Source organism: Emys orbicularis, chromosome 2, assembly GCF_028017835.1.
Source record: "Emys orbicularis isolate rEmyOrb1 chromosome 2, rEmyOrb1.hap1, whole genome shotgun sequence".
Taxonomy (NCBI): Eukaryota; Metazoa; Chordata; order Testudines; family Emydidae; genus Emys; species Emys orbicularis.
Genome location: NC_088684.1, coordinates 110833893 through 110846787, shown reverse-complemented (window position 1 = coordinate 110846787; position 12895 = coordinate 110833893). Strand labels below are relative to the sequence as shown.

Genomic DNA, 12895 nt, shown 5'->3' with positions numbered 1-12895 from the left:
TAATTGTTTTCTGTGGGTAAGACTTTCTTCAATTTCCCCTTTGCTATCATTCCCCCAAGTGGTACTAAAAACAGTATATGGTATCTGAAGATAAAATCTTCATCTTTAATTTTTTTTCTTTCAAATCCTGGTGCTACATGAAGTCATAGTTTTTCCTAATGTCACTTTTCCAACAAAGATATTAGTAACGTGTCAGCACTGACATTGGAGTCTCTTGCTACTGTGGCACACACAGGTCTACTAACAGAGCCTGCTGTGTGAGGCCTTTTTCTATATGGTTCAGCCCACGCTATTGTAGTAACCCACCTGCATTGAAGAAGTTCAGAATAAGAGAGCAATTGATTTCTATACAGTATTAAAACATGGTGGATTATTTGGTGGTGGGACTCTTAAATTCATTTTGTTCTCAGGTTGATCATGATCAGAGTAGCACTTGAACAAACAAGCCAAATCATGGAATGACAATGGAGATGGTTGTAAGAGAGAACAAAATCAGTTACATCTCCCCACCCTATCCCCAATAACCTCTTCTGACATTTTTTCAGTGTACTTACTGTCCACCAGTCAGGCTTTGGCAATGTGTTCCTTTTAAATAAAAACTGCTGGAAGTTTATAGTGCAATCATCAAAGGGTTATTGAAGCTAAAGGATTTTTCAAAAGGAAAAAAGCTTTCATGTTACAGTAAAAATATCTCTGAAATGTTCTCCGTGCTGCATATTCAGAGTTGTACATGTAGAGGAATGATCTTTATGATAAGAGTAAGTTTAGGTTTGCTCAGTGTTGCTCATCATGTAAGTAGGGTAGCAAAAAAAAATTGTATGGGTTTAGATGTTTTCCTTTGAAAGTGAACTTCCAAATTCATTTGAGCTGAGTAGGTGAATCACTTACACATATAATTATGAGAGCTTAATTGGGGATAAAGAGGGTGTAAGTTATTAGTAGCTCATTCAGCTTTTGTATTTAAAATAGGTGAAGATGAATGAGGTAAAATATTCATGCTTTTTATGAAGGGCTGAAATAAGGTGGCTTGCACTTTTAGTTTTTTATTATTTGAAGGTATTATTAAAAAAAAGACTCTGTGGAGTAATTCAGTAAAGGATAAGCAGATACCTAAGAAGTTTTTCACACAGGGGAAGGCAGCAAGAAATAAAACGCACAGCATCCACACCTGCCTTAATAACATCCCACAGAACAGGGTAAATGGAAAATGTTTTAAAATAAAATTTAAAAAATATATATTTTTCCTCCTGTGATGTTACTGCAGAGTTCTGTGTGATTCTGGAAGGAAAATAAGCACTTAATTATTTTTCTTAGTCTCAAGCATGCACTCTTTTTAGAATGCTCTGTGTGACAAAGCAAGCCTTCTTGAGTTACAGTGCTTAACTCTAGAAAGGTTACCTTTAGAAAAGAAGCCTGCTGAATAAAAGCAATTTTTTTACTCTTCTTCAATACCTAATTTGTTTTCTAGGGTAGAAGTGATGTTCAGATGTTAAATATTTTTATTTAATCTTTAATTTACAAGGTTGAAGATGTTTATACATGTAACTAGATCTGTTTTTCAGCTAAATATTCGGCTTTTTAAAATTGAATTCAGGATGTGACTGAAAGTGTAAGTGTTCCTAATTTTTTTTGCTCTAAAGAATGCTAATATTTACAGTTCTGAAATACTTCCAAGTACTAAATTGTAACTGGCTTAAAGGTTATATAGAGCAAGGCTTGAAATCCTTTGCTTATAGAAGAAATGGTAATCAGAGTTTAAATTTTGCTTTTGTTAAATCATTGCTACTTTGATAATTCCATGTTTTATAGACCAGTTTATAATGGAAGTGAGAGAGATTTCAATGGGAAACTGAAAGTATCCATGGTTGGCAAAAGTGAAAGGAAGAGCTCCCTGCCTCTCTCAATGTACTATACAAGATAGCAAAATTTTAATAGGAAAGCAGCTTAGAAACAGAGTTAAATAAAAGAATCATTGGTACAAGCTCAGACTATAAACTCTATTTACAGGCCTTAGTCAAAGCTCCAATCAGCTTCGTAATAGCATGGAAACAGTTAAGAGCCTGACCTTTCAGTTAATCCTTAGTGTCTTAGATCCCAATTCAGCAGTCTATCCCTCTTCAGCAAAGCATTTCTGTACATGCTGAACTTTAAGTATGGACCCAAGTCCTGCTGACAGCTGCATTGGAATTTATATACATTCTTAATAGGCACATGTTTAAATGCTTTGCTGAATTAAGGCCTTATTAAAAAGGCAAGAATGAGGGATAATAAATGCAGACCATTATTTATAATGGACTAAACAGTTTAAAATTTACCATGTCTGTTATTACTTTGGTAATCAGGCATTTAGACTGTATTATGCTGCATTCAGTTGTGGAGAAACGAGCATAAAATGAGTGTTCCATTTTGTTTACACTCATTTAAGACTTTAAGAGCCTTAGAATTGGCCTGACTTAAGTGTTGGAGAAGTTCTTGGACTAATAATTATGTCAAATTTAATTAAGCATGCCAGTTTTTCTAACTTGTGTACAGTTTATTCTCTGTAAATAAACAACTGGAGAATGGCTTTTTAAGTAAATTTGTTTAAAATATGACCAAAATGTCTGAGGGCAGAGCATGATCTGTTACACTTCAACTCGTCTGTATGACTGTGTTATGGCTCAGAATAAAACTGGAAAGTGTCCACTGGATGTTGCACACTGTTTTTGAAATGGATGCTAAGCATGTACTAAGCAACATGACAAACACACTACTACTATCTAGAGGTAGAATCTTATACACCTCTACCCCGATATAATGCTGTCCTCGGGAGCCAAAAAATCTTACTGCGTTATATCGAACTTGCCTTGATCTGCTGGAGTGTGCAGCCCCACCCCCCCGGAGCACTGCTTTACTACGTTATATCTGAATGTGTTATATTGGGTCGCATTATCTGAGGGTAGTTACTGTTCTAGAACTGTCTTTCAATTGCAAGTCCTGATTCTATTATCTATACAGTAATGGATCCAGTGGTCTTTCAAAGGATCACAGAACACTTCACAAACTGATAGATTATTTCCTCACCAAGCAGTGACTGTGGTGGGGACAAGAGATGATACTCTACACACAAGCTTCACCCACAGACCATACCCCTGGTTAAGAACCAGTGGGGTAGAGTTAGATCATAGCATTAACACTTATGCACTCCAGCTTTCATTAGCATTTTCCTACACAAGGATAAGGAAAAGCATTTGAGAAGAAATTCAGTAACTTCTGTCTTGTCCACCTCATTCAAATAAGGTGGTGACTTGGCCATGAGTGTTAGTTACAGACGGTTTAGAAGTACAATTTAAAAATAACCTATTGTAGTACTACCCAAGGCAAGATTCAGTGACTAGTAACTTACTGCATTACCAGGATTTTGAAATTGTCTGAATGCCTTTGTTAAAGCTGGTAAGATTGTTCAAAGCACTTGCACAAGAGTCATTTGTTGTAGTCATATTTTGATGGCAGGACATTACGGCACCTCTAAAGCAGAGAAACCTTTTCCAGAGTTTTGAATAGCTTCCTCTAGATGACTAGGTATACATCTGAGGCTGTAAAACTTTACTGTACAGGTAAGTGAATATCAAAATTGATTTAAGTTTTTCTGAAAGACATTTATTGAGTACAAAACTGAAACATTCAGCCTTTTTTTCTTTAAAAAAAAAAAGATTACATGCAAAGAAGTCAAAAAGGTAAAGGTTAATTAACATCCTGACTGGCTGAACATTCAGAATTTAAATTCTGACTCCTAATTTTGCAAATATAGAATACTAAATTTTAAAAATGTTTTGCTCTTGAATACTGGAGTCATTACAGGATTTGTTTTTCATAGCATTGATAGCAACACTTTGTTTGGCCTCTGTTAGTATTTTACATAAATTATAAATGTGTGACTTTCTATAATAGCACAAAGGTATATGGTGCACAAAAACAATTTACATGAAAATTTCCACTTTGAACCAAAAGCAGTTGGCCAAAGTTTGAGATGTGATTCTAGAGTGGTAGCCTGTATCAGCAAAAACAACGAGGAGTCCTTGTGGCACTTTAGAGACTAACAAATTTATTTGGGCATAAGCTTTCGTGGGCTAAAACCCACTTCATCGGATGTATGGAGTGGAACATACAGTAGGGAGGTATAAATACACAGCATATGAAAAGGTAACTCTCTCCACTCCTTGAGGATGGCCTACTTCCAACTTAAATTGAATTGGCTCGTTAGCACTGACCCCCCCACTTGGTAAGGCAACTCCCATCTTTTCATATTCTGTGTATTTCTACCTCCCAACTGTATGTTCCACTCCATGCATCTGATGAAGTCGGTTTTAGCCCACAAAAGCTTATGCCCAAATAAATTTGTTAGTCTCTAAAGTGCCACAAGGACAAAAAAAAAAAAAACCACACACACACACACCACAGGAGTACCATAGACCATATTTAAGCTCAGATTTAGAAAAGCGTTCTGATTTGGAATAGCACTTAATCATTTACTTAAGTACTATCCTTCTTGGGCTCCTAAATTTGGGGCATGATTTTCAGTTGTTAAGCCTGCAGGTGTTCATCACTTTAGGCACCTACTTCTGAAAGTTTTGGCCATAGAGTCCAAATTAGTATTATCAAGTCAGTTACTTTTTCCCCTATAGCCTTCACTTTGAACTTTATTAATGTATTAGATCAAGCTATTGGAACAAATACATCTGTAGCCTTTTATATAAAGTTAAACACTGAAATGCTTAAGTATAAAATTACAGGTGAATCTTCCTTACAAGGCAAGATTAGACAAACAGTAAAACTTCAACTCTTTTGTATAAACTTTTATGGAGCTTCCCACTTTTCATCCCAGCATCACTGCTGAACACTGACATGTCGTAAGTCCTAAGATAACTAGAGATTTAAAAAACTGATTTGCACAACAGAAATCTCCAATAACTTTATATACAGAGTCTTTAAAAGTACAAAAATAATATCTGCCAATTAGTTACCATGCTTTGATGGTTCTCAGTGCATACACATGCAAGACAGTAATGTAGATTGAGTATTCTGAATTTATAGCATGTAAATCAGAATATAAACACTAGCATGAGTGATTTTCAGAATGATATGTATTCAATATTTGTATAACCCAATACTGCAATATTCCAGACAATCTCTGCATGTATGTGCAAACACTTAGACAACCTTTATCCTACTTGATTCTTAAAAAAAATTTATGCAAGGAATTAAAGCACATTAAAAGCTATGATGTCTTAATGAATCTACTACTACAAAGCAATTCAAAATGTACAAAACTATAAAAAGGGAACATTTATTGCCATGCACAAAAAAATGTAAGCAAGTTAACTAAAACCTGCATCAAATGCAATTATTAAAAAGGTACACAAAGCAATTTACACTGATACTCTGTCCGCAGAATCAGCGTTGACTAAACATAATATATCACAAACATTCTTTTTGCTGGTGTCTATCATCTTCAAATCCATGGGAAGATAAGTCAGCAGTTTTCATTTCCTCCAGTCAGATTAGATCATGAAATCAACTGAAATGAGACAGTTTCTCCTTTAGCCTTAATCAATTCCACACCAGTCTAATATTAAGATAAAGGCTGTTCAAGAACATGCAAAAAAAGGCTAGTTAAGAAATGATTATGCTCTTCTCTCAACCATCCTATTTACATGGGAGTGCCACCACAAATAAAATTCTTCAGTACCATCTCGTGATAGGATATTCCACTGTGTTTTAGCTGGCATACACGACATTAGAGGTGTATGCATTATTTTGATTCATCTGTAATGTGGATTAGAGGGTTTGAATCTCTTATTTCACTTACAATTTTTCTGCATTCTTACTAACAGAAGTACTGATTCCCTTACTTCATCCCATTTTTATTTTAGGGAGAAACAAAATGAATGCCCTTGAAATTATTCTTAAGCATTACTAGCTATGGCCTAGATCGTGAGCTCTGCATTAAGGGTGGCATATTGCTGTAGCAGCTAAAGAAAGCAAAATTGCAATTCAGGGAGTCAGTTTCCTTCCTGTTTCCACTACTGCTGTGGAGCAGGAGTATGGGGTCTACATCAGATGCAGTGTACTCTTCAAGACAGCATCATAACTCTCCCCACACAGCTGCATGGAGAGGGGACGTGAAGCTTGTGTTCTCTCCTGTGCTATTACCTGTGATGCAAGTAGCCAGTGCTTTGCATCCCTAAATTGCTGTGTAGCCTAGGCCACGATTTGGCACTTTCGGAGCTGTGCATTATTAATTATGCTAGTTAGATTAATAGAGGCCATGGTAGCTTTACTATTTTAGTTCTTCCTCAGTAGTAACTCATATTTCCTAAAGATAAAGAAATTATTGGATCCACCTGTGAGTGAAGTTCAGGTTTGACTGTTAAGAAAAAAAAAAACAGACTGTACCTGCTTTTAGATGAAGAGCACATAGGGCAAAGATCCAGCTCTTGAATCACGGTTCCCATACTAAAAACCAAGCTTTTTGAAACTCGTACTGTATAGTGTCCCAACCTCTGATAGATGTTTAAAAAAAAATACCATTGACTTTTTTCAGATAAGTTTTTACCTCTTTAACTGTCTTTTTGATGAAATCTTTCCTTTCAGACAAGTCATAACTGGGATAACTTTCATATACCTAAAGCAAGCAATACAAAAAAGAGCTAGTGTGAGTGAGAAGTCTGTTACTTTTAGAACATATTAACTTCATTATTTTAATGCAGAGTTGTATAAATCCAAATGTAAGCTGTACAATGTCATTTGAAGTGTCAAGCCTTTTATTTCCCACATTTTGCCTAAACTCAGTTTTTGAAAGTTTTTGTGTAGCAGTTTAATCACAACAGGGATTACAGTTTTCATATTAATAAAGCACAATGTGTGGGTGACAGAATACCCTGGGGTCAAGCAACTCAGGCTGTTTTCCAGTGGGTGTGTTGTATCCTCTAGACCAGTAGTTCTCAACCTTTTCTCATTTGTAGACCCCTAAGAAACTTTGAACAGAGATGCAGACCCCTATTGTCATATTACACACACACACAGTGCACGCTGAAATTTGTTCAGTCAGTTTTCAGTCTAAGTTTTTCACGGACCACACGTTGAGAACCACTGCTTTAAGCTGTCAGCTGCATTCCCCATAAGTATGAAAGATACTAAAAGAACAAAGACCAGGTCCACAGTAAATACAGTTTTGGGTCCTTTAAATCAATGACATAGCGCTGTTATTAAAAACAGATACTCTTTTAACACTATCAGTAGCCAAATTGTGGGAAAAAATAATCACTAAGCTGGCAAATAATGGATTTTTCGACTTGCTGGCAATTCTGAAAAATTGAAAAAAGTTTAGTTTCAGGTCAGCTGAAAACAAAATTTTGGGCAAGTCAAAAAATACTTTGACTCAATTTTTTGTTTTATTTTAGGTATTTTGACAAAAAGCAACAAGGACTAAATTCACAAAAGGGCCAGGGCCAGGGGTAGGGGAGGCTGAGGGGAAAGAGGCACCGTCTGTTAACCGATAGCACCCTGAGTTTTTCCTTGAGGCTTTCCAGTCAAGTGCTGACAAGATTTAATGTAGCCTAGTTCAAGATCAAAGTCTTAAGTGGTACAGCTTTAGACATTCACACATTTCTTTGAGTGTAATTAGTATATGAAATATTTCTATTTACACACAATACATTTACAATTTACAAAACGAAATGAGGAATATCAAAGTTAGTTTATAAATAGGCTTACATGCTTTAAACCATGGGGTTCAGGACCCCTCAGGGGGTTGTGAGGTTATTACATAGGGGGGTCACGAGCTGTCAGCCTCCACCCCAAACCATGCTTCCCCTCCAGCATTTAAAATAGTGTTAAATATAAAAAATGTTTTTAAATTTATAAGGGGAGGGTCACACTCAGAGGCTTGCTGTGTGAAAGGGGTCACCAGTACAAAAGTTTGAGAACCGCTGCTTTAAACAAAGCTGTAGAATTATTATACATACCTCTTTGCAAATCTGTTTCATTGTTACTTCCTCCAAATTTGCATTGGCCAATAACTTCTTGACAGTTTCCTTAAGATCTTCATCTGTAGGTGGTTTCTTCAACTTTTTAATTAAAGGTTCGTCATCTGAACTATCCTCAGACTCACTTTCTAAATCTGGAAGATTTACTTTATTAGAATTCAAATGTTTGACATCTCCCTGCTGCTTCCTTCCTCCAGAAAAAAAAACAAAGGACAGTCATCTCCCACAGAACACCATATGCCTCCACCATGTTCCACATTATTCCTTGACAGTCTGACAGATCATGTTTTGCTGATTTAGTTTTAAACACTTTGTTTATAAAATACCATCTAGTATTAATTTCTACCCTAACCCAGAATACTGCAATTCAGCTTCTCCCATCAATCAGGCTGAAGAATGGCTGCAGACCAGGTTACAAGATTCTGTTAAATAACTCTACAGGTCCTGTTAAAGACCTTGCCAAGGCCCCCCAGCAGAGAGGGGGTCTCATCCTGATATTTCAAATCTAAATTAGCAAAACAAACTTGTGATTTCTACCTCAGAGAAGCAGTAAAAAGTATGCAATGTTTTGCTGGACAGTTAAACCTTAAGACTCCTCTTCTAAATTAAGCAACACAGTGAAAACAAGACTAAAATCTTTACCTTTTTTCGAACTGTTCTGATTCTTCTTTGTAGTGCTGCTATCTGCTTTCTTGACATTAGCACTTTTCACAGCTTTCTTGTTTTTCGAAGTCATCTTTTGCTTAGGTTTTTCTTTTTTAGATGCTTTCTTAGGTTGCTGTAGGAGGGAAAAGAATGGATTGAATCCTGACTTCTAGCACAACAGCTCTCACTCCCCACCAATATGCTACATGGGTGCGAGAAACATGTAATTGCAAACTGAATTATTACATTCAGATGTGAAATACTGGCAACTTATAGCTGTGTACCATAGTTGATGGTAGTGAGGAAAATGCATAGGTACTGTGAAGTTAATCTGGATTCTTCAAGATTAGATTTTAATTTTGCATAAACTCTGGAGCTCAAACCAAGACAATCAAATTCTTGACTGTTTTAACAAACAGCTAGAACTTTTTCTAGCCTTATGGGTGATTGTGCTAAGTATCTCCATTCATAATTATGTCTGATGCTACTAGAGAGCATAGGCCTGGTTAAAGTGCAATTCTACTCTGAAAAGGGACTACAATGGCAGAGGGTTCAATGGTTATTGTAACCTGAATTTATCTGTGAAGCAAGATGCATTTTCTAACCGCCAATCCTACAAACATACCCAGGACTCATTCCACCTTAGAAAAATCATGAGCGCTACATTTTTCCTGCTCACACAGCATCACCAGTAATAAAGCTTTTGCCAGCAAAATTTCAACCCCCCATACCTGGACAACCCCATTAGTCTTAAACAAGATTGTATGGGTGTAATGGAGGATCTAATTTGATATACAAAATATTTTATTGGTGACAAATCACCAGAGGGAAAGAATCCTGATTACATTTGTAGGTCTGGCAGTTAGAAAGTGTGACATATGGGATCAGTTCACAATAAATGATAGACACTGGAATTAAAAGTGCCATTTTTAATAATTTTAGAGTAGAATTACACTAAATACAATAGTGTCCCATCAATGAATATTCCAAAGCAGATTCTATTTTTCCTATAAGTAGTGACTATCCTTTAAGACAAAGCAAGAAGTATGCATAATTGCTCCAGTCTGCCAAAAATAAGCAGAGGTGTTGCACCAAGAAAGCAATCCACTACTAACAGAATGCCAACTCCTATCCCTTCCACAAGGTTATACTTACCTTCCTTTTACTTTGTCAGTTTTATCATCCCAAAACTTTAGTCAATTCCTTTTAGAGGAGCACCAATAACTGAATGCTATGTCATCTGATTTCTAGAACACCCTAGGCACCATCTGCCCTACAACAGACTCCTTGAGAGTCTGATTAAAACTAAACAAGCAAACCACGGTATTCTATAAACAATCTAGTTTTAGTTTCCATCCTTGCCCACAATACTGCAACTTAGCATCCCTTCTCCCTTCAATCAGGCAGAAGTATGGCTGCATGGCCTCTAACTATTATACATGGGTGAATTTTTACTAGTAGAAGTGAACTACATTAATGAATGCACACAACTGGCTCAGTTATGATGCTTGAAAAATAGACAAACTACAACATGTTTGCTGAAGTCAAAATCAACTGAGTCAATAGAAGATACATGATACACAAACTAGATGTGTTTGCTTTATTTACACAAGTTAAACATGTATTTAGGTCTACAGGATCAGAGTCTGTTTAATGGCCAGCCCAAGAAACTTCCTCTGGAAGTTACTGAGACAAGCATGGAACCCCACAACACTGTTTAGCATCAAATGATACTGCAGAAATAAGAACTTGGGAATTTCTCAAAGTCAAAAAAGTTAAGCATGTGCTGAAGTCCTGTAAATTGTAACTAGTAAATAGTGCAAAACAATTTGACGTGAAAAAAACCCAAACTGAATTTTGACTCACATTACCAGTAACTACTTTCATTTACACCTGTGCAACCCATAAAACTTAGTTAATTGTGTTGGTCCCCCAGTCAGACTAGAATCCAGCTCACTGCTTCAGAGCTGTTGGCTTTGCAGAGGCAACAGAAGCACTGAGAACTCTGTCACTGTAGTCAGCAGGAAATACACACAGATCATATCCTTAAGTGGTTACTTTTCAAACTAGAATGCTTTGGTGTTTTAAGTGTTTGGCTACAGAGCAAGGTTAGAAGTTTAAATGGAACTCAGTCTGCCTTATAACGTATTGGAGTGTTCTTTCCTCAGAATCTCGATTGTTTTCTAGAAATTGTCTTTGAATCCTGATAATTCTAAGAAGCTGTCTTTTTGGAATCTCAATCAAGAGAAGCATGCAGGTGTCTGCATCTGTCCCAACCACTCCTCACCCATGACTCCAACAGTTAGGCTATTCTGCTCTCTGTTGAGCTAACTAAATGAGGGCCATCTAGCTAGTTTTTATTGTGCTGTTAAGCACACAGCAAAAACAAAAAACAACCCACTTTTTTTGTTGTTTTAAATATATAGGCAGTTTTTTCCTACCTTTTGCCACAACTGAGCTAGAGAGACATCCAGTTTCAGTTGTCAATAAGCTTCTATTCCAAGCAGGTTCATCATTTCAATTTATTTTCAGTAACTTCATACATTATAGCCTCATTCATCTATAGATTGTTTGTGAAAATTTACAATCAACTTGAAGATCAAACTAAGTGTCTGACTTCTCACTGTTTGGACAACTCTGGTTTGAATCTCATGGAATTTGGGGTAACTTGAGCGAGTTTACTTGGGTCTGGTCTACATTATGAAAGTATGTCGGTATAACATTGCTCAGGGGTGTGAAAAATCCAGTTACACTGATCTAATCCCCAGTGTAGACAGCCTGTCGGGGAGGTGGATTACCTGTGCTGACAGGAGAACCCCCCGTCAGCATTTTAAATATACACAAGCCCTTGGTTTGATGAAACTTCTCTTTTAAGACCCTCAATCAGGAGAGTTGCCCGTGCAGGGCATAAGAGGTAGAATGTTTTAAGAGCAGAGTAGTTTTTCCATGAGCTAATCAAGTTTCCTTTGAAGTTCTCTAACATTATAATCCCTCGGAGGTGGGTCTATAAACACTCCTTAGGAGTGTCAGCCATCTAAAAGTTTTCAGGTTTTGCCTGACAGCTCAGAAGGAACAGAGGGTTTAACTCCTACCTCTTGAAGAAAGGCAAAAAACTGAGGTGAGTGGGGCTTACCTATCTTTTATAGGCAGCTGAGCTCTCGGAAAAAGCTTTGGCTTCCTAGACCACGGGATGCTATTCGAGGAAGGACTGCTAGGCAGAGATGGCGTTCACCTTTCGAGGACGGGAAAGACCCTATTTGGACACAAACTGGCTGACCTAGTGAGGAGGGCTTTAAACTAGGTTCGACGGGGACAGGTGAGCAAAGCCCACAGGTAAGTGGGGAACATGGAGACCTGGGAGATGGGTCGGAAACGAGAGAGAGTGTGGGCTATATTGGCAGAGAGAAAGGAGGGTCAGGACAAAACTGGGAGGAAAGATCAAACCAGTATCTTAGATGCCTATATACAAATGCGAGAAGTATGGGTAATAAGCAGGAAGAACTGGAAGTGCTAATAAATAAATACAACTATGACATTGTTGGCATCACTGAAACTTGGTGGGATAATATACATGATTGGGATGTTGGTGTGGATGGGTACAGCTTGCTCAGGAAGGATAGACGGGGAAAAGGGAGGAGGTGTTGCCTTATATATTAAAAATGTACACACTTGGACTGAGGTAGAGATGGACATAGGAGACGGAAGTGTTGAGAGTCTCTGGGTTAGGCTAAAAGGGGTAAAAAACAAGGGTGATGTCATGCTAGGAGTCTACTACAGGCCACCTAACCAGGTGGAAGAGGTGGATGAGGCTTTTTTTAAACAACTAACAAAATCATCCAAAGCCCAAGATTTGGTGGTGATGGGGGACTTCAACTATCCGGATATATGTTGGGAAAATAACACAGCGGGGCACAGACTAGCCAACAAATTCTTGGACTGCATTGCAGACAACTTTTTATTTCAGAAGGTTGAAAAAGCTACTGGGGGAAAGCTGTTCTAGACTTGATTTTAACAAATAGGGAGGAACTCGTTGAGAATTTGAAAGTAGAAGGCAGCTTGGGTGAAAGTGATCATGAAATCATAGAGTTTGCAATTCTAAGGAAGGGTAGAAGGGAGAACAGCAAAATAGAGACAATGGATTTCAGGAAGGCGGATTTTGGTAAGCTCAGAGCTGATAGGTAAGGTCCAATGGGAATCAAGACTGAGGGGAAAAACAACTGAGG

The 12895-nt window shown here is 37.4% G+C and overlaps 1 protein-coding gene across 3 annotated transcripts in view; it reads right to left on the bottom strand.

Annotated features, from left to right (window-relative positions):
- Positions 1-3617: 3617 nt before the first annotated feature.
- The window catches only part of DEK (DEK proto-oncogene), a 43756-nt gene continuing 34478 nt past the window's right edge, over positions 3618-12895 (bottom strand). For all 3 annotated transcript variants that reach the window (XM_065398754.1, XM_065398756.1, XM_065398755.1), the window contains 4 exons: positions 8670-8805; positions 8007-8161; positions 6596-6664; positions 3618-5557 (listed from right to left, as the gene is read on the bottom strand). In XM_065398754.1, the coding sequence (XP_065254826.1) occupies positions 5546-5557; positions 6596-6664; positions 8007-8161; positions 8670-8805 (372 nt within the window). In that variant the 3' untranslated portion in view covers positions 3618-5545. The remainder of the gene's footprint in view (positions 5558-6595; positions 6665-8006; positions 8162-8669; positions 8806-12895) is intronic.